The sequence below is a fragment of the Ornithorhynchus anatinus genome, chromosome 21, assembly GCF_004115215.2.
Source record: "Ornithorhynchus anatinus isolate Pmale09 chromosome 21, mOrnAna1.pri.v4, whole genome shotgun sequence".
Classification (NCBI taxonomy): Eukaryota; Metazoa; Chordata; class Mammalia; order Monotremata; family Ornithorhynchidae; genus Ornithorhynchus; species Ornithorhynchus anatinus.
This window is the reverse complement of record NC_041748.1, coordinates 21,994,423-22,015,622: the sequence shown is the minus strand read 5'-3', so window position 1 is coordinate 22,015,622 and position 21,200 is coordinate 21,994,423. Positions and strand designations below refer to the sequence as shown.

General features: G+C 56.6%; 1 protein-coding gene across 6 annotated transcripts in view; it reads left to right on the top strand.

The window, feature by feature from the left end:
* The window catches only part of MTMR3 (myotubularin related protein 3), a 97,031-nt gene that overhangs the window by 59,183 nt on the left and 16,648 nt on the right, over positions 1-21,200 (top strand). For 4 of the 6 annotated variants that reach the window (XM_029049491.2, XM_029049493.2, XM_029049490.2 and 1 more), the window contains 7 exons: positions 364-453; positions 3,054-3,170; positions 6,986-7,018; positions 10,539-10,621; positions 11,178-11,344; positions 17,569-17,665; positions 18,260-18,373. In XM_029049491.2, the coding sequence (XP_028905324.1) occupies positions 364-453; positions 3,054-3,170; positions 6,986-7,018; positions 10,539-10,621; positions 11,178-11,344; positions 17,569-17,665; positions 18,260-18,373 (701 nt within the window). The remainder of the gene's footprint in view (positions 1-363; positions 454-3,053; positions 3,171-6,985; positions 7,019-10,538; positions 10,622-11,177; positions 11,345-17,568; positions 17,666-18,259; positions 18,374-21,200) is intronic. The other 2 variants (XM_029049495.2, XM_029049494.2) reach the window with 1 other exon arrangement.

Sequence of the window (21,200 nt, the reverse complement as noted above, 5' to 3'; positions counted from 1 at the left end):
CCCGGTCAGGGGCCGCTGCGACGAGCAGGGCCGGGACCGGAGAAATGACCCCACGACCCTCTGCTCTGAAGAAGCGGCGTGGCTCAGTGGAAAGAGCCCGGGCTTGGGAGTCGGGGTCATGGGTTCGAATCCCTGCCCCGCCCCTTGTCAGCTGGGTGACCGTGGGCGAGTCACTTCACTTCTCTGGGCCTCGGTTACCTCATCTGGAAAATGGGGATTAAGGCCGTGAGCCTCACGTGGGACCACCTGTATCTACCTCGGCGCTCAGAACGGTGCTCTGCACATAGTAAGCGCTTAACAAATACCAACATGTACAGTAAGCGCCAAAGAAATGCCAACGTTATTATTATTATTACTGTTTAGGATGAAGAGACACAGCACAGCCTTGAATGCATCCAGGCCAATCAGATCTTCCCCCGGAAGCAGCTCATCCGAGAGGAGGAGAACCTCCAGGTAACCCCCAGCCGGCTCCCGGCCTTCCCTTCAGACGGGCAAACAGCAGGTCGGCCGACTGCCCCCTCCGAAGGAACGGCGTCGCGCGGCTCGAGGGATGAGGAGCGGTCCCCAGATCCTTCCTCGGACAGCTCCCGGTTTTTGTGGAAATGAAAGGAATTTCCTCTCCAAACCCGACCCGCCAGCCAGTCTCCCCAGAGTCGAAACCCTCCAAAATTCCACCGAGCCTAGTCTCGCTGAATTCCCCGCATCCCAAGCGGTACCGACCCATCAGCCGCCTGGAGCACACGGGCCCTCGTTTAGACCCGTCCTCGGCCCGTGGGTGCGTGTCGTGGCGAGAGCCCGGGCTTGGGGGTCAGGGGTCATGGGTTCGAACCCCGGCTCTGCCACCCGTCGGCTGGGTGACCGTGGGCAAGTCACTTCACTTCTCAGTGCCTCAGTTCCCTCGTCTGGAAAATGGGGAGTAAGACTGTGAGCCTCACGCGGGACACCCTGATTACCCTGTATCTCCCCCGGCGCTTAGAACAGTGCTCGGCACGTAGTGAGCCCTTAACAAATACCAACATTATTATTATTATGTATTTACTCCATTGCAGATTCGGTGATTGATATTTGACAGGTAGGGAAGTATTTTCACTCTGGTCTCCCCCGTTGGAACATAAGCTCTTTAAGGGAAGGGGCTGTGTCCCTTTTGCGTTTTGCACTTCTCACAGTAGCACTGTGAGAAGCGCCGTGGCCTAGTGGAAAGAGCCCGGGCCTGGGAGACAGATGACCTGGGTTCGAATCCCAGCTCCGCCACCCGTCTGTTGGGTGACCTGGGCCTAGTGACTTCGCTTCTCCGGGCCTCGGTTCCCTCGTCTGCAGATCCGGGGCCTGTTCTCCCTCCCCCGAAGACTGTGAGCCCCATGTGGGACCTGATTATCTCGTATCTACCCCGGGATTTAGTCCAGTGCTTGGCACGTAGTACCACAGTTCATTAATCAGCCCCGGACAGTGCAACCAGTGAGTGCGCAGTAAATGTCGGGACTGTGAAAAGGCCAGTTTGCCTGGATTTTCCCACTTCTCAAGCCCTCCTAAAATCCCATCTCCTCCAAGAGGCCTTCCCAGCCTATGCTCTTCATTTCCCCGCTCCGCCCTCCCCTCTGCGTTGACTAAGCACTCCGCCGTTTCCCCCTTAAGCATCTTAACATCCCAGCCCCACAACCCTCGTGGACCTCTACCCCAGTGCTTAGAACAGTGCTCTGCACATAGTAAGCGCTTAACAAATGCCAACATTAATTAATTAATTAACATTCTTCTATTCCTCTGTTTCTCCAATCCTTAACCTATTTTCATGGCCGCCTCCCCCTGTAGACTGTGGGCCGGGTTTATGTCCAAACTCCGTCTTACTTTACTTTCTCAAGCGCTTCTTAAAGTACAGCGTGGCTCGGTGGAAAGAGCCGGGCTTGGGAGTCAGAGGTCATGGGTTCGAATCCCGGCTGCGCCACCTGTCAGCTGTGTGACCGTGGGCAAGTCACTTCATTTCTCTGGGCCTCAGTTACCTCATCTGTAAAATGGGGATTAACTGTGAGCTTCACGTGGGACAACCTGATTACCCTGTATCTCCCCCAGCGCTTAGAAGAGTGCTCTGCACATAGTAAGCGCTTAACAAATACCAACATCATTATTATTATTATGTCCACAGTAAGCACTCAGTTAATACCGTTGATTGGTTGATTGAAGTGATAAGGAGAGTTATTGAGCCTGAGCCATTTTGCCCAATTTTTAAATGATCATTTAATAATAATTATTTAATAATAGTACGTCTGTTAAGTGCTTACTATAGGTCAAACACCACCTAAGCCCTGGGGTACACACAGGTTAATCAGATCAGACACGGCGTTTGTCCTACGTGGGGCTCACAGTCCGAGTAGGAGAGAGAACGGGGATCGAATCCCCATTTTACAGTCGAGGCCCGGAGAAATGAAGTGGCTTGCCCAGATTCACACACAGCAGATCAGTGGCGAAGCCGAGATTAGAACCCAGGTCCTCTGACTCCCACGCCCGGGCCATGTTACTCCCCTGGGGTTCATCTGATTCGCTAGCTTTGGGCACCCGCACTGTGATGCCTTCGGGGATTACGAGCTCGTTGCGGGCTGGGAATGTCACTGGTTATCGTTGTATTGTACTTTCCCAAGCGCTTAGTAGAGCGCTCTGCACACAGTAAGCGCTTAATAAATACGATCGAATGAACGAACGAGGGAGAGAAATCCTCGGCAAGGTCCCCGCTGTTGGTCCTGTCAGCCCAGCCCGGGTGCGAGACACCTTGCTCCTTCAGAAGTGAGTCGGTGGCCGGATCCTGGGCCTCCGCCGCTTGTCCTCTGGGTGACCTTGGGCCAAGTCACGTCACTTCACTTCTCAGGGCCTCGGTTCCCTCATGTGTAAAATGGGGATGAAGAGCGTAAAGCGCATTTGGGACATGGACTGTGTCCAACGTGATTAGCGTGTATCCACCCCAGCGCTTAGAAGGGTGCCCGGCACATAGTAAGCGCTCAACAAATACCCTATTTTTAAAAACCCACAAAGGAAACGCTGACAGGACGTCTTCTGTCCTCCCAAAGGTGCCCTTCCTGGAGCTGCACGGCGAGAGCACGGAGTACGTGGGGCGAGCCGAGGATGCTGTTATCGCCCTCTCCAATTACCGACTTCACATCAAGTTCAAGGAATCTCTCGTCAACGTAAGCGCCCCTCGCGCTGCCGGGACGCACCACCGCCCATCCCGTGGCCGTGGAAACCCGTGGCCGTTCCCGAGGGTGGGGAAAGCGCACAAACTCGGCACGGAATTAGCTCCGGCCCGGCGGAATACCGGCCGGCATCTCTCCTCACGGCCCGACGGGACCGAAGGACCCGTGTAGCCTTTCGAAGCGACGTGGTCTAACGGAAAGAGCTCGGGCCTGGGAGCCCCATTATCCGGGTACTGATCCCAGCTCTGCCCCTCGTCTGCTGTGTGTGACCTTGAACAAGTCACCTCACTTCCCTGAGCCTCAGTTACCGCAGCTGTAAAGTGGGGGGGTTACGTCTGTGAGCCTCCTGTGGGGCGTGGACTGGGTCCAACCTGATTATCTTGTATCTACCCCGGAGTTTAGTACAGTGCCTGGCACGCAGTAAGCACCTAATACCTTTTTAAAGAAAAAATCAAATGTGGTCTGTTTAGGAAATGGCTCCCCCAGCTCTGGGCCACCAGCGTGGTCTAGCGGAAAGAGCACAAGCCTGGAAGTGAAGAGAATCCGGGTTCCAATCCTGATTCCGCCCCTCGTCTGCCGCGTAACCTTGGGCAAGCCACTTCACTTCTCTGTGCCTCAGTTACTTCGTCTGAACAATGGGGATTAAACCGTGAATGGTACGGGGGTCAAGGACCGGGTCCATCCTGGATGATTCCGTATCTACCCCGGCGCTTAGTACAGTGTCTGGCACACGGTAGGAGCTTAGCAAATATCGTAACAGGAAAGGGTGGGGGTTCCAGAATCTTACTTTCCGGCAGCCCATGGATGCTTAGATGTCAAAAGTCCGTGGCGCTCGCAATCCCCGCCAATTCCCCAGATCACCGTCTGCTTCCAACAATAGCCAGAGCAGTTGAGCGTTTTAGGGGGAAAGAAACTGAGCATTTTAGGGAAAAAAATTCAGGGGTTTCACTTAGGCTTCCAGCAGATGGAAGTTTCCGCTGTGCTCCAAGAATAGAAAGGGTCTCTTCGTCCCCCGCCACTGTAGAACCCCGGATTCTCCAAACTGTGGCAGTCATCTTCAGCCAGTCATCGTGACTCCGAACGGGGGGCGGGGAGAGGAGGGCTAGTCCTTCTTGAGGGGGCTGAAGTTCAAGGGGTTGCCCCTGAACCTGAAGTGGCCTAAACTACTCCCAGGCCTCTCTCTCGGGATGAGAAAAACAGGGTGAAAATCAGCTGGAAAATAGGAAGCCCTAGCAGCAGCCAAAAACCGGGACTAAGGAGCCGTTTAGAACCCGGCGGGACGGCGTACCTTTGGTCTTCCGGGCTCTGTCGCGACAACCTCCAGAAAGCGAGAAAACGGCCTCCTTTTGGGGAGATCGAAATCCTTCTCGTCACCGAAATCTTGGCAGAAGTTGGCAGGCCTGGCGGACGGCAGCCTCTGTTCGTCTCCTCTGGGAAGGAATCCTGGTTTAGCAGCCTGCATTTCGCCTGCGACCCGCTTAGGAGGTTCCTAAAATCAATCAAGGGTTCAGTGATATTTCCGGAGCAGTTACCGCGTGCAGGGCACTGTACTAGGCTCTCGGGACAGCGCGTTAGAACAGAGCCGGTAGGCACGGTGAGCTTACGGTCTGGAGAGGGGACGGGCGTTAATATAGATAAATGATTTATGGTAGAGAATTTTTAGGTAGAACACGAGGGCTGTGGGGCTGAGGTTGGGACGAATAACAGATGCCGAAGGGCACAGATCTAAGCGCTTCAGAAGACGCAGAAGGGAGAGGGAGCCGGGGAAAAGAAGGCTTAATCGGGGAGGGCCTCTTCGAGGAAACGTATTTATTTTATTTCACGGTACCTGGTCAGCGGATATTACGTGTCAGACCCTGTACTAAGCTTTGGGGTGGGTACAAGGAAATCGGGTTGGACACAGACCATGTCCCACATGGGGCTCCCGGTCTTAATCCCCATTTTACAGATCAGGAAACTGAGGCGCAGAGAAGTGAGGTGCCTTACCCAAGATGCCGCGGCAGACAAGTGGCGGAACTGGGATTAGAACCCGGGTCCTTCTGCCTCTCGGGTCCTGGCTCCAGCCATTAGGCCCCGCTGCTTCTGTGCCGTCAGAGGAGCCGCAGGAACGCCAATATTAATCGCTCTCCTTCTCTTTCCCGTTGGGCACCGGGGACTTCGGCTTCATGCCATGAACTGATTCGGTCCGTGTTCATTTCATTTAGTAATCTAAAGTACCAAAAAAAAAAAAAAAAAATCCTGTAGCACGGGGACACATTTTGTTGAGCGCGGACAAAGAATAGGGGAATCGGCTCGTAACCTCGAGGCACAGGTTACCGCCAACCACTTCCGAACCATTCGCTTGTAAATTCATTTTAATCTGTGGACCGAAGCTGGAAGCGTGCCTTCCTGTCAGGACAATTAGCAGGTCTGTCCGGGATGTGATCCTAAACGTTCGTGTCGAGAAAGAACCACGCTGCCTTTATTTAGTCGTATTTATTGGGCGCTTACTGTGTGCAGGGCACCGTACTAAGCGCTTGGGAGAGGCCGACTCGCATTCCCCGCCCACAGTGAGCTGCCCGTCTGAACCCAGGAGCCTCTGTGACTTTTATGTCCTCTCTATGATTTTGCACGAGTTGAGGGGAATCCCATCCCCCCAAATGGAGTTGAATACGTAGCGCCATTTTCGGGGACTAAACCGCTTGCTGAAGTGTTGAGCCAAGACGGGGGGGTCCCCCCGGCCAACACCGGGGAGGTCTGAGCAGACATCTCATCCGAACGGTGAGGGGTCCGGGCTGTGAGGGGGCCGATGGAAACCTGTGCCGTTCCCGTGACCAAAAAGACACGATTTCTGGGCGGGCATCATGACCGGGTCCCCGGGCACCCGACGGGGCGCTCGGAGAAGGGCAGTGCCAGCTGTGCCACGGGCAGAGAGGCGGCCAGGAGCCACAGAAAGTGGCATCTTCAGGTACTTTTGCATCAAATCGGGGCAGTTTTCAGGGGAGGGGAGAGTGCGCGGATGGGGAAGGCGGCGCATGCCCTTTCCCCTCGCCCCTAATCAGTTTTTCTCAGGGAGTTGTTTTTATGGTGTGGTTTGTTTTTTTTTTTTTAAATGGGCCTGGGAGTCAGAAGGAGCTGGGTTCTAATCTCAGCTCTGCCACTTACCTGCTGTGTGACCTTGGGCAAGTCACTTCATTTCTCTGTACCTCAGTTCCCCGCCTGTAAAATGGGGATGAAGACTGTGAGCCCCGGGGGGGCGGAACAGGGACCGTGTCCAACCCGATTTGCTTGTATCCATCCCAGCGCTTATTACAGTACGTGGCACATAGTAAGCGCTTAAATACCTCAGCGTGCCTCAGGGGAAAGAGCCCGGGCCTGGGAGTCAGAGGTCATGGGTTCTAATCCCGGCTCCGCAGCTCGTTAGGGCAGGTCACTTCTCTGTGCCTCAGTTACCTCATCTGTAAAATGGGGATTAAAACTGAGCCCCACGTGGGACAACCTGATCACCTTGTATCCCCCCCCGGCGCTTAAAACAGTGCTTTGCACATAGTAAGCGCTTAACAAATGCCATTATTATTATTATTTCAGCAACATGATCTTGATACATAAGGGGACGGGAACCGCGCCGGGCCCGATCGCCTTGAATCCACCCCGGCGCTCAGCGCAGGGTTTGGCTCACTGGCCAGGGCTTACCAATTGCCACCGGCATAATTCATCATCGTTATGATCATGAACAACGCGAGCAGGTGTTGAGCTGAAATTCAGTTAAGAATTCAGGTGGTTTCCCTGAGCCGTCCTCGTAATCCCGTGTTCCGTTTGTCATCTGACAGACCGCCTGTCAATCGGCTGCGTGTGAGATGCCAGTAAGTAGCCCGAGCCTGGGATGCCCTCGTCCCGCCCGGGCCCCGTAACGGGATCGCGTGGTGTGAAAGAGGCCCTCCTTTGCGGTGTGGCAGGAAGCAGCATGGCGGGGTGGACAGAGCCCGGGCCTGGGAGCCGGCTCTGCCGCTCGTTTGATGCGTGACCTCGGACAAGTCGCCACGGCTTTCTCTGAGACTCAGTTCCCTCATCTGTAAGATGGGGATTGAGCCCGCGAGCCCCGCGGAGGACGGGGACTGAGTCCAACCCCATCTGCTTGCATCCACACTGATGCCTAGGACGGTGCTTGGCACATAGTAAGCACTTAAAAATACTACAGTTATCATTATTAGGAAGGGACCGACCGCACGGGCCCTTTTTCCCATCTGGAAAGAACGCCCTCGGCTCCTTGTCCTCGGAGCGTCGCGATTAAGCGGGAGGTGACGCGAGGGCCCGGCCGGCTCCGGGGATTAGCTCCCGGCCCGGGCTTTCCCGAAGCCCCGGCTTGAATCCGAAGGGCGGTGTTCTGAAAGCGTCCCCAAGCTCCCGCTTGCGGGCGGACCTTTCCCGCTCGAGGACCTCCCCGTGGGGATTCTCCCCCGGCCTCCGCCTCGGCCGTCCGTTAACGCTCACGGGCAGGCCCGACGCCAGGAGGACGCTACTCCGTCCTGTCGGATCCGACGGCGGCGCTCCCACGAGAGAGGGGCGGGAGGTCCTCCGGGAAGGGGACGGGGTCGGACCGCTCGGGCCACCGGCTCTCGTAGACGGTCACCCTCGGAAGGGTCCTCCCTCGGGGAAGACGCGAGCCCGTTTTTCTGCCAACCTTTCCCCCTCGCCCCGCCCCGGCAATAGCGCAACCGTAAATCGGCCAGCCGGAAGAAAGCGCCTCTCGCCAGCTGCGAGGTGGGGATCGGCTTGGGTCGATCAAGCTGAAATCGCTCCCCGACTCGGAAACGGTCGTTGGACTGGAGCCGCTTCTAGGGAGGCAGCAGTCGAAGGCCAGAACGCTGTTTTCTGCGAGCGTGGGCCCGTACGCACCGTGACGGCCATGTGCCTATAGATCTGTTTACCAGCAACGCATGCTTACTAAAAAAGGGGACTGCTTCTCCACCGCTTTATTCGGTCGGGTGCCGTCAACGGCAGCAGCGTCCACGAAGTGACCCCGCGGCCTTTTACGGAGTCGACTAACCGCACCGAGTGTCTCCGATTGCTGTGTTTCGGCATGAACTTGATGGAGTGGGAGAGGATTTCTGCCAGGTACAAGGACAGTGGAGGTGCCAACTAAAGAGAGGCGATCAGATTTATGGAGCGCTTTCCGCGTGCGGAGCACTGGGCTGAGCGCTTGGGAGAGGCCAGTAAAGCAGAATAACAGATACGTTCCCTGCCCACAATGAGTTTACGGTCTAAAGACTGACTAAAGCAGGCGGAGGAGCGAGAAGAGGTGGAGAGGTCCCGAGCAGGAGAGAGCCGGACGGTCAGCGGCCTACGGTCGGGGGAGAATCAGGAGGAGAACAGATTCGGTTCAGCGCAGAGCTGCCCCCCCCCCCCCCCCCAAATCGTCCCGGAAAGATTAGCCTGCCCCTCTCCTGCCAGATCTCCAGGGCAAGCAATACCTGGTCAGCCAGAGACCAACCTGGCCCCGAAGCAGTGCAGCCTGGTGGATAAATCACCCATCTGGGAGTCAGAAGGACCCGGGTTCTAATCCCGGCTCCGCCATTTAACCGCTGCCTGACCTGGGTCAAGTCCCTTGACCCGTCTGGGCCTCGGTTCCCGGTTTGGGAAAACGGAGGTGAAGACTGTGAGCCCTATGCGGGACAGGGACTGTGGCCAACCCGATTCCCTCGTATCCACCTCAGCACTCAGTACGGTCTCTGGCACGTGGTAAGCACGAATACCATTTTTTTAAAAAAAACCAGCTGATTTGGGAGAGAATTGAAATGAGGAAGGGTGTCTGGGGGAGAACAGGGTGTGTGGGGCGGGGTGGAGGTGTAATTACTCACCAAGGTAGGTATTTCCTTGTACGCCTCCATGTTCTTCCTGGTCTGCCGTTTTGCATGCTCGTGTACGAAGAGCAGCTGGAGTATTTTTTAAATCCGTCTTTCCTAACTGCATCCGCATCACCCGATTACTTGGCAGCTGGTTTTTAATGGTAACTGTTGGGCCCGAAAACGTGATGAACAGTTTAGCCTCAACCTTTCAGTCAGTCGATCAATCAGTCACCCGTAGGCACTGAGCGCTCACTGTGTGCCGAGCACTGTGCTTAGGAGTACAGTATAACAATCAACGGACACGTTCCCTGCCTACGCCAAACTTAAATCCTAGAGGGGGAGACAGACATCAACAAAATGAATGATTTATATTATGCAATTTATAATTCAGAGCTGGGCCCATAATGGCCCGCGTCGATCTGTATCCTACATTCCCTAAGCAGCGTGGCGGAGTGGACAGAGCCCGGACCTGGGAGTCAGAAGGTCATGGGTTCTAATCCCGGCTCCGCCACTTGTCTGCCGTGTGACCTCGGTCGAGTCACTGTGGCTTCTTTGGGCCTCAGTTCCCTCATCTGGAAAATGGGGATCGAGGCTGCGAGCCCCTCATGGGGCAGGGACTGAGTCCAATCCGATTTGCTCGTATCCGACCCAAGTGTCTGGCACACAGCAAGAGCTTAATAAACACCACTATTATTATTATCATTATTCCATAACTCTCAGAGATCCCCGTTGTTCTGTTGTTATTCCAGGGGGTTTATGTGAAGAGGCAGTGAGTCGATCAAATGGTATTTGTTGAGCGCTCATAATGATGAGGATGGTATTCGTTAAGCGCTTACTCTGTGCCGGGCACCGTTCGAAGCGCCGGGGTAGATACATGGTAATCAGGTTGCCCCACGGGGGGGGGGGGGTCTCCCGTCTTCATCCCCATTTTACAGATGAGGTAACTGAGGCAAAGTTAAGTGGCTTGCCCGAGGCCACACAGGACAGAAGTGGCGGAGCCAGGATTAGAACCCACGTCCTCGGACTACCGAGCCTGTGCTCTTTCTACCGAGCCACGCCACTTCTTCCTCTTGGGGTACGACGTGACCGGCGGCCTTGGGTTGAGGACCCGAGAAAGGGGAGGGGACATTCACTAGGCGGCAAATCAGCGGAGCACGACCGATCCGGATATATCTACGATTCCCGCCACCCTCTCTCTCCCGCGAGGGCTTCCGACCGGCCTCGTCCAACGGGGGCGAGTAACGGCCGCGTGGCCTATCGGATGGAGCCCGGGCCTGGGAGTCGGAAGGTCGTGGGTTCTAATTCCTCCTCCGCCACTTGTCTGCCCGGAGACCCCGGCCAAGTCGCTTCACTTGTGTGCGCCTCGGTGACCTCGTCTGCAAAATGGGGATCGACTGTGAGCCCCACATGGGACAGGGACGGTGTCCAACCTGATTCGCTCGTATCCACCCCCAGCGGTTAGCGCGGGGCCTGGCACGTAGCAAGTGCTTAACGCGTGCCGCCGTGGGCTGAAGCGTCTTAATCTTTTTAATCGTAGGTTCCGTTACAGCTCATAGAGAGCGTCGAATGCCGTGATATATTTCAGTTGCATCTGACTTGCAAGGACTGCAAAGTGATCAGGTAGGTACCCGCTCCCCCTCTGAGGCGGAAGACTCCCCGGGGGAACGCCAGAGGCGGGCAGGGGGCGTTGAAGGCGACCGCAGATCTGGGCCCCGCTCCCGACATCCTCGGGGAAATGCCCCCTCCCCTCCCGGGAACCTGAGCGCTCTCCCTCCTCCAGACGGCGGGACCTCCTCCAAGGTCACACAGCAGACAGGTGGCAGAGCCGGGATCGGAACCCAGCTCCCTCCGACCTCCAGGCCCGGGCTCTACCCCCTGGGCCACGCAGCTTCTCCAGGGCGGCGGCTAGGGAGGGACCCACCGACCCCAAGCCTGCGGGCTCCGCTCTCCGGTTGCGCGCGGGACGAGCCAGTGAGCCCGGGTCAGAAATGGGGGCCGGCGAGGAGCAGGGACCCAGCTGGGCGAGTCGCGGGGCCTCTCTCGACTGGATTTTCCCGGGGCGCCCCGCGCCGCTTTCGAAACGGACGTGCTTTTCTTCTCTCTGGGCGAGGCCGTCCGTGGGGTCGGTCGTCGCCAGGGTCCCAGGTGAGGTTTGGGCCTGTCTGCCCTTTGACAGGTGTCAGTTCTCCACCTTCGAGCAGTGCCAGGAGTGGCTTAAGCGGCTGAACAATGCCATCCGGCCTCCCTCCAAGATCGAAGACCTGTTCTCCTTCGCCTACCACGCCTGGTGCATGGAAGTCTACGCCAGCGAGAAAGAGCAGCACGGAGACCTGTGCAGACCAGGTAAGGGGCATCACGCCCTCACCTCCGTCTGCCCTTTATTCGGACGCCCGGTGCCCTCTGGCTCCCTGCCCTTCGTCCGAGAGGCAGCCGTCTCCCGGCCGTTAGAGCCCGGGCGTCAGAAGGACCTGGGTTTGAATCCTGCTCCTCCACCCGTCTGCCGCCTGGCAGGCCTCTTCCCTTCCCCGGGCCTCAGTTCCCTCATCTGGAAAAGGGGGATCAAGACTCTTAGCTCCCTGTGGGACGGGGACTGTGTCCAACGCGCTTCGCTTCCGTCTATCCGGAGCAGCGCCTGGCACGTAGTTAAGTACTTAAAAAATACCACAGTTATTACGATCAGTATTATGGGGTGCTCGGCGCAGCCACCCCCGGTGTACTGCACTCCTCCACTCTCCACACCTTCGAAACCTTATTTTTTTTTTTATGGTATTCGTTAAGCGTTTACTCTGTGCCAGGCACTTTAATAATCTGATAATCGGGTCAGATGCAGATCCCTGTTCCACTCAGGGTTCACAGTCTTAATCCCCATTTTACGGACGAGGGAACTGAGGCCCGGAGAAGCGGGGCCACACGGCAGGCAAGTGGCGGAGCCGGGATTAGAACGCTGGTCCTCTTAACTCTACGCGGGGGCTCTTTCCACTAGGCCACGCTGCTTCTGCTTTCATTTCTCTTTCCGTGGTATTTGTTAAGGGCTTATAAGGTGCAGGCACTGTTCTAAGCACTGAGCCTGATCCCTGTCCCACGTGGAGCTCACCGTCTTAATCCCCCTTTTACAGATAAGGGAACTGAGGGCCAGAGAAGTGAAGGGATCTGCCCAAGGTCATCCAGCAGACGCGAGGCGGACCCGGGTTAAGAACCCGGGTCACCTGACTCCCGGGCCCGGGCTCTCCCCACTAGGCTACGCGGCTTCCGCAGTTCACGGGCACTGGGCGTTTTGTAGTTTAACGGCCTCAGCTAGAGAATCGGAAACCTGACGGCCAACTGGCTCTCGAGGGGATAAGGAACGCACCGCTCGCTAATCTCGGTGGATGGAATTTTAGGTTTCTTTTTTCCCCAAAAAGAAAATCGCTCTGCGTTGAGGCTTATGGCCGGGTTCTCCGGAGGGAACGGGTAGGAAGAGGAGCGGTAACGAGAAGGCAAAGGAGCCCCGCTGCCTACCTGCGAGGGGGAAATCGGAAGCAGAACCCTACCGAAACTGATGGAAGAATGAGGAGTGAGGGGCTGCAAGGGGGTGTGGGACAGGGAAGGAGCAAGATGAGGGAGTTGGAGAGTTCCCAGATCCAACGAGGGAGTTGGGCAGAGGAAGGTGACCGTCTCCTCCTTAGAGTGTCAGCTCCTTGAGGGCGGGGATCTTGGCCCCCGACTCGATTCTGTCGTTCTCTCCGAAGCGCTCAGGCCCCTGCCCGGCGCACCGTAAGGTTAGCGCTCCGTTGACGGAGCGAACGGTCCGGTCAGGAGTTGAGCGTGAAGGAAGTGGTTCTTGAGAAGCAGCGTGGCTCAGTGCATAGAACGCGGGCCCGGAAGTCAGAAGGACCTGGCTTCTGACCCCGGCTCCGCCACGTCCGCTGCGTGACCTCGGCCAAGTCACTTCACTTCTCTGAGCCTCAGTTCCCTCATCTGGAAAGTGGGGATGAAGAGGGTGAGCCCCGCGTGGGGCGCGGACTGTGTCCGACCTGATTACCTTCTATCTACCCCGGTGCTTAGAAGAGGGCCTGGGACATATTAAGCGCTTAACAAGTAGCGTAATTATTATTATCGTAACTCGGCCAAACCAGGGCTTTCTTGCTCTTGTCCCGAAACGAGGCCTCGGCTGGCCCAGTCCAGTGGTCCGTGACGGCCAAGGTCGGGTCTCTGGCGGGGCAACGGGGATGCTCCGTCCACCGTACCTATTGGGCGCTCATCTGTGTGAAGGCCATTGTACTAAACGTCTGGGGGAATACAGTACGTAGCACTTACATACGTATCCTTATCGACAGACAAGTTCAGTCCACGTCTCCCCACTCCTCAAGCACCCGTCCGTTTCCACAACAGACAGAGACTCCTTTCCATCAGCTTTAAATAATGACGTTGGTATTGGTTAAGTGCTTACTATGTGCAGAACACTCTTCTGAGCGCTGGGGCAGGCAGATACAGGGTGATCGGGTCGTCCCACGTGGGGCTCACGGTTTTAATCCCCCTTTTACAGATGAGGTAACCGAGGCACAGAGAAGTGACTCGCCCACGGTCCCCCAGCTGCCAAGTGGCAGAGGCGGGATTCGAACCCCTGACCTCCGACTCCCAAGCCCGTGCTCTTTCCACCGAGCCACGCCGAAGCACTCAGTCAGCTCCCCAGTTCCCACCTCACCTGGCTGGTCTCCTCCTGCAGCCCAGCCCGCACCGTCGGCTCCTCTAGCGCCGGCTCACTCGCTGGGCCCCCGTCTCACCTTCCTCGCCGCCGCCCCCTTTCCCACATCCGTCCCCCTCGCCCGGAACGCCCTCCGTGTACACCAGACCACCACCCTCTCCACCTTCAGGGCGTTGCTAAGGCGCCACCTCCTCCAAGAAGCCTTCCCCGATCGAGCCCTCTTTTCCCCGGCTCGTTCTCCCTTCTGCCGTCGCCCGTGCGCTTCAACCTGTGACCTCCGGACGTCCGACACTGGCCCACCCCCAACCCCCCAGCACATATTATAAATGACTTACCTGTCACTCTCCTTTTATCCGCCCCGTCGTCTAGTACAGTCCTTGGCACATAGTACACACTTAAACACCATTAATATTATTAATAACCAGAAACGGGGACATTCCCTGGCCACCATGAGCTCACATTAATAATTATTCTTATTAATGTCTCTGTCCCCCTCTAGCCTGTAAATTCGTTACGGGCAGGGAAGGTGCCCGCTAATTCCGTCGTACTCTCCCGAGCGCTTAGGACAGCGCTCCGCACGTAGTGGGCGCTCAATAAATAGCATCGGTTGACTGATAATACGGTACGACGGAGTTGGTGGACGCGTTCCCGCAGCTTCGGGGCTCCTGGTGGGCAGGGATCGTGCACTCAACGCTTGGGGGGAATCCAATACATGGCACTTACGTCCATATCTTTTGTCAACAAAAACCTTGGGTCCGTGTCTTCACAAGAACCTCCGGTGATTGCTCCGCGACAAACAGAAACTCCTCTCGATTGCGTCTGCCGACTCTGCCGGATCATCCTCTCCCCAACGATTCATTCGTTCATTCAGTCGTCTTTATCGAGTGCAGACCACTGTACTGAGCGGTTGGGAAACTACAAAACAACAAGCAGCGTGGGAGGCGGCGTGGCACAGTGGCTGGAGCCCGGGCCTGGGAATCAGAAGGTCATGGATTCTAATCCCAGCTCGCCACTAGTCTGCCGTGTGACCTCGGGCGAGTCACTTCACTTCTCTGGGCCTCAGGCACCTCATCTGGAAAACGGGGATGGAGACTGGGAGCCCCGTATGGGACAGGGATTGCGTCCATTGTCATTTGCCTGTATCCTCCCCAGCGTTCAGTACAGTCCTTGGCACATAGTACACAGTTAAACAGTGTGACATTCCCTGTCCACCATGAACTTGCAGCCTAGAGTGAGATTAGGATGGTATCTGTTAAGCGCCTACTGTGTACCAGGCACCGTAGTAAGCGCCGGGGGGAACGTGCGAGCGAATTGGATTGGATTCAGTCTTATTCCCACAACAGTCTCACCGCCTTAATCCCCCTTTTACCACTGAGGTAACTTGCCCGAGGTCACACGGCAGACGAGCGGCAGAGTAGGAATTAGAACCCGTCACCTTCCGACTCCCCCGCCAGTGCTCAGTCCGCTAAGCACACGCTGCTTCTCGCCCTGCGCACTGGAAGCGCTCAGTCGGTACCGGCGATGATTCGATCAGTTCAGAGAATCGCTCGGGGGAGCTCAGAGTCACCCGGCGTCTCCCGGAGGTCTGGGGGCAACGTTCGGCCCCGCGGGGGTGGGGGTTTCACTACGAAGCAAACGTTCAAAACCACGGTCCCCGGGGGGGACCTTGACCGTCCAGATCCAAGCCAAAGGGGGGCAGTTGGCTAGGCCGGCTCCGGCCCCTCCCGCGGTGGGTTTCCCGCGGGGTTTCCGGGTCACGGGACTCTTGCCCAACGGCACCCGGGGAGCTAATTAAGCAGCTGAGCATCATTAAAGTACAGGGCAGGGCCCTCTTTTCAAAGAGCCCAGGTGGCGTAGGTAGAAGTCGTCGGATCTTCAGAGCTGATTTTTTTTTTTTTTAAGGCCTCCAGAACTTGAAACAGAAAAAAATAAAGCAGGCGTGAGCACTGACCAGAAGCGGGCCCCCTTGAAAAATAATAATAATAATGTGGTATCTGTTAAGCACTCGGGCACTGTACTGAGCGCCAGTTCCCACCCCTTGCGCGGCTCAGTCTCTCATTTTACAGATGAGGTAACTGAGGCACAGAGAAGTTAATAGACTTGTCCAAGGTCACACAGCAGACAAGTGGCAGAGCTGGGATTAGAACCCATGAACCTCTGAGTCCCCGGTCTGTGCTCTAGCCACTCTGCCGTGCTGTTTCTATAAGCACCCCAACTCCATGGTGGAGTTCCTCGTTGGCCACTCGAGTTGTTTTGTTAATAATAATAATAATAATAATATTAATGGTATTTGTGGCTAACTGTGTGCAGGGACTGTGTTAAGCACCGGAGTGTATACGAGCAAATCAGGTTGGACTCCGCCCCCGTCCCACGTGGGACTCACAGTCTCGATCCCCATTTTACCGATGAGGGAACCGAGGCCCAGGAAAGTGAAGTGACCTGGCCAAGGTCCCAGAGCAGACGAGTGGCGGAGCCGGGATTAGAACCCAGGGCCTTCTGACTCCCGGGCCTGGGCTCTACCCACTAGACCAGGTTGCTTCTCAGGTCGACCCAAGGAGGTTAGGCCTCGCCCCCGAAAAGATAAGCGTGCTGCAGGCAGCTGATGGAGGAGTGGGCTTGGCTCCTTGGGAATTAATCCATCAATAGTATCGATTGAGCACTCACTCTTTGGGGAGCACTGGACGAGGCGCTTGGCGGAGCACCTCAGGCCCGCCTCTCCCAGCCCTGGGGGAGGGTGGCAGCCACTGGCCGGGACTTAATAATAATAATAATAATAATAATAATGTTGGTATTTGTTAAGCGCTTACTATGCAGAGCACTGTTCTAAGCAGCCACTGGCCGGGACTTAATAATAATAATAATAATAATGTTGGTATTTGTTAAGCGCTTACTATGCAGAGCACTGTTCTAAGCGCTGGGGTAGATACGGGGTCATCAGGTGCTCCCACGTGAGGCTCACAGTCTTCATCCCCATTTGACCGATGAGGGCACTGAGGCACAGGGAAGTGAAGTGACTTGCCCACGGTCACACAGCTGACAATGGCAGAGCCACCATTCGAACCCATGACCCGCACGCGCCGCATGGCTTATTGGAAAGAAGCAGCGTGACCCAGCGGGAAGAGCCCGGGCCTGGGTGTCAGAGGATCCGGCTTCTAATTCCAGCTCCTCCACTTGTCTGCTGTGTGACCTGGGGCAGGTCACTTCACTTCTCCGGGCCTCAGTTCCCTCATCTGGAAAATGAGAATTCAGTACCTGCCCTCCCTCCTCCTCAGACTGGAGCGGATACAAGTTAATCGGGTGGGCGCTTAACACAGTACCCGGCACACAGTGAGCGCTTAACAGAGACCATTAAAAACACCAAAACCCTGGGCCTTGGAATCAGAGGCTCCGGGTTCTCATCCCTGCCTGCCCCCTGTCTGTTTCGTGACCTCGGACGAGTCACCTCACTTCCGTCGGCTTCACTCTCCTCTGTCAGACGGGGATTCGTTAACTGTTCTCCCTCCCGCTTAGACCGGGAGTCCCACGTGGGACGGGGGCTGCGTCCATAATATCGGCGTTGGAACCATCCCAGCGCTTAGAACAGTGCTCGGCACCTACCACACGTTTACCCAGCACCACAGTCGTCATTATTTGAAGGCGGGAAGGGCTGTGGTTTCGGTGAATTCGTATTCTCCGGAGCGGGGCGGTCTCTGGGTGCTAATTGGCAAGTTGCAATACCCCCCCGGCCGAGCACAGTATTGTCCTTTTCCGTGGTCCCGGAGCTTCTCCTCATTCACTTGGATTTATCGAGTACTTACCCTGCGCAGAGCGCTGTACTAGGCGCTTGGGAGAGCACGATACGACCCTACGGCAGTCTCCTCACCCTTCTGCTTTGGATTCCCAGGGGAGCACGTGACGTCCAGGTTTAAAAACGAGGTGGAGCGGATGGGTTTCGATATGAACAACGCCTGGAGGATCTCCAACATTAACGAAAAATACAAGTGAGTCACCCGGTCCCCCCGCGGACCCTGGCCCAGTCAGTCAAGGGTATTCATTCATTCATTTACCGTTCTTTTGCAGTCCCCCAAGCGCTTAGTACAGTGCTCTGCAGACCGTGAGGTCTCAGTTAATACAGCTGACTTGAGGAGAGAGGCCTATCCCCGGGTACCCCCGTTGCAGTAGGGGGCATTTATGGAGCACCCACCGGGAGCCGCACGCTGCCCTAAGTGCCCGGGGGAGCGCCAGACCAGCCAGGGTCCCCCTCCTCGCCCTTGAAGGACTTAGCACTAGCACGCTTCTTGCTCTCGGACCCACCGGTCTCCCGCTGTCCACCTCCTGTTCGATTTCCCCACCATCCTCTGTTCACCGGGAGAAGCCGCAGCTGAGGTGGGAACGCTCCGTCTGCTGGGGAGGGGGACTCGTCGGGATCGACCCCTGTCAGCGGAGAACCGGAGGCGCCTTGATGGAACGAGCCCAGAGAACGACGGCTCTCTCGGGGGGCACGGGAGAGAGAGGTCGCCGACGGCTCCCGTCCCCCGGGCTTCCTCCGCCCCGCTTCCGCTCCACTGACCGTGTCCGCTCCTCCGTCCCCTCAGGCTGTGCAGCAGCTATCCCCAGGAGCTCATCGTGCCGGCCTGGATCACCGATAAGGAGTTGGAAAGCGTGGCCAGCTTCCGCTCCTGGAAACGCATCCCCGCCGTGGTCTTCCGGTGAGCCTTCCGGTCCGGTTGGGAAGAGGGAGGCAGGTGGAGGGCGTCCGGGGGCTGTCGCCGTGCGGGCCGGAAGTGGAAAAGCGCCCACCGGGCGAGGTTGGGGAGGGGGGCCGGGGGCCGGGCCGGGAGAGGAGGCGAGTCCGCCGGGAACGCCTGCCCCTGACGGGCTCTGGCTTCCGGTGGTGATGAAGGTGATGATTGTATTGCTTGCGGATGATGAGGAAGAGGATCGTTGTGCTCGTTCAGCGCTTACTCTGCACCAAGCACTGTGCTCAGCCCTGGGGGTTCATTCAAGATAGGTGGGGCGCGGTCCCTGGCCCACACGGGTCTCTCGGGCTAAGTGGGAGAGAGGTACTTCATCCTCCTTTGACAGAAGAGGAAACAGAGGGCCAGAGAAGTGAAGTGACTGGCTCCAGGTCACCCAGCAGTCGGTCGGCCAAGCCGGGATTAGAACTCAGATCCTCTGACTCCCAGGCCCGTGCACTTTCTCCCTTCTACTTAGACCGTGAGCCTGAGTGGGACAGAGGGACCGTTTTCGACCTATTTTGTATCTACCCTAGGGCTCGGTACGGGGCCCGGCACCCGTTGAGCGCTTAGTAAATGGCACCGTAATCATTATTGCCAGCAGGCCGAGCTTTAGTTCTCCCCCAGGTCCATTTTCCAGATGAGCCATGTTGTTCACAGCATTGACTGATGGACTGTTGCCATTCTCATGGCATTCTGATTTTACGTAGGAGCCCACTCAGCCGGGCACGGAGATTGAGGGGCTGTCAGGGGCCACGCCAGGCCGGGAGCCAGGGCCGCGCATTCCAGCGCTCCGACAACACCTGGGGATTTCTGGTCGGGGCTGAAGAGTCCCAGCGTGGCGGATTTCTGGGCTAAGAGGTCCTGCAGCCGGCCCCTTTCCAGTCTTCGTCCCCACTAAAATCCCTGCCCCATTCTCTCCCCAACGCTTCCAAGGGCAAAGTTGGCACCTCTGCTCTTTAATCTTCTCTTTCAGCTAGGGTCGGTTGGTTTAGCGTAGACAGGGATCGGGTCTTCTAATTCCGTTACACTGTCCTCTCCCAAACACTTAGTGACAGTGCTCTGCACGCAGTCAGCGCTCAGTCGATACCATGGACTGTTTGATTTTTGACGGCGGTAAGACTCATCTCTCTCTCGGAGCTTTCACTCAGCCTGTCATTCGTGGGCTCTCTCTTTTCTCTCTCTTCTTTGCTTTTTTTCCTACCTTCTCCACACTTAATGGTGTAATTTGCAGCCTCTTACTCTGTGCCAAGCACCATACTGAGCGCTGGGGGCCAGGGACTGTGTCTGACCTAATTAGCTTGTACGTACCCTAGAACAGTGTTTGACGCAGAGTAAGCACTTAGCAGATGCCAATTAAAAAGAAAAAGGTCAAGTGGGACACAGCACTTGCCCCTCCTTGGGCTCGCAGTCTAACGAGGACGGGGATCGGGAATTAAATTGCCATTTGATGAGGCCCGGGGAAGTGATGTGACTTGCCTCAGGTCACACGGCAGACAAGTGGTGGGGTCGGGAAGAGAACCCAGGTCTCCTCTGCTTCCCAGCCCCGTGCGCTTTGCACCAGACCACACCGCTTCCCTTTCAACACGTCGTAGGCGGGGTACGGATCTACCCGCTCCGTTATATTGTTCTGTTGTCCTCTCCCAAGCAGTTGGCGCAGTGCTCTGCACACACAAGCGCTCCCAATAAATACGACTGATTGATAGATTGATCCAGTCAGCGCTTACCAAGTACCGTAATTATTATCATTATTACTGAGCACTTGGCAGCGGAAGCAAGGTATTGTTCCGTATGCTCTGCCCAAGTCTCTTCCTCCCAAATCCCCTTCTTTCTTTTCTTCTCCTCCCTTTCTGCTCCTCACCCTGTCTCCGCCTGGCCACCCCTCCGCCAGTTCACCGACCCAAACCCAGAAGGCCCGGGGCCCGGCTCTTGCCGGGCGGGTGGATATTTCTATTTTCCGGCTCCCCGAAGCTTGCGTTTTTCCAAAGGGGCGAGGAGGGAGCGCGGCAAGGAACGAGCGGCCTCCCCCCCGCCCGAGAGAAGCAGGCGCAGACTCCCGGTGGGAGGGCGGAAGCAGAGCGGGAACACGCCGTGGGTTTGTCCCGGAGCGTTCTGCCGCCGGCACGAGCGGCACTCGCCCCTCAGGGAACAAGGAGAAATATCTCCAGATGGCCGGTGGTGCCGATCTTCTAACGCCCAGACCTCGGAGCCTGTGACGAGTGCCTCGTTAGGCCCCCGGACGTCACGCGGGTCTGGCGGACGTGATTCCTGCTGTCCCTTGAGGATTCGGCTCTTTTGGCCAGTGGTTTGAGTGAAGGGAAGCAGCGTGGCCTATTTATTCGTTCAGTCATATTCATTGAGCGCTTACTGTGTGCAGAGCCTTGTACCAAGCGCTCGGGAGAGGACAGCATAACAACAAACAGACGCGTTCTCTGCCCATAGCGAGCTAGTGGGAAGAACCCGGGCCTGGGAGGCAGAGGATCAGGGTTCTTATCTCCAGCTCTGCCAGGTGTAAAAATAATAATAATCATGATGACAACACTGCTACTTGTTAAGTGGTTACCCTGGGCCAAGCACTGTTCTGAGCACTGGGGTAGATACAAGTTAATCAGATTGGACACAGTCCCTGTCCCCTACGGGGCTCACGCTCTTAATCCCCATTTGACAGATGAGGGAACTGAGGCCTAGAGAAGTGAAGGGACTTGCCCGTGGTCACCCAGCAGACGCGAGGCGGAGCCGGGATTGGAACCCAGGTCCTTCTGACTCCTAGGCCCACTAAGCCACATGCGCTTGCTGGGCA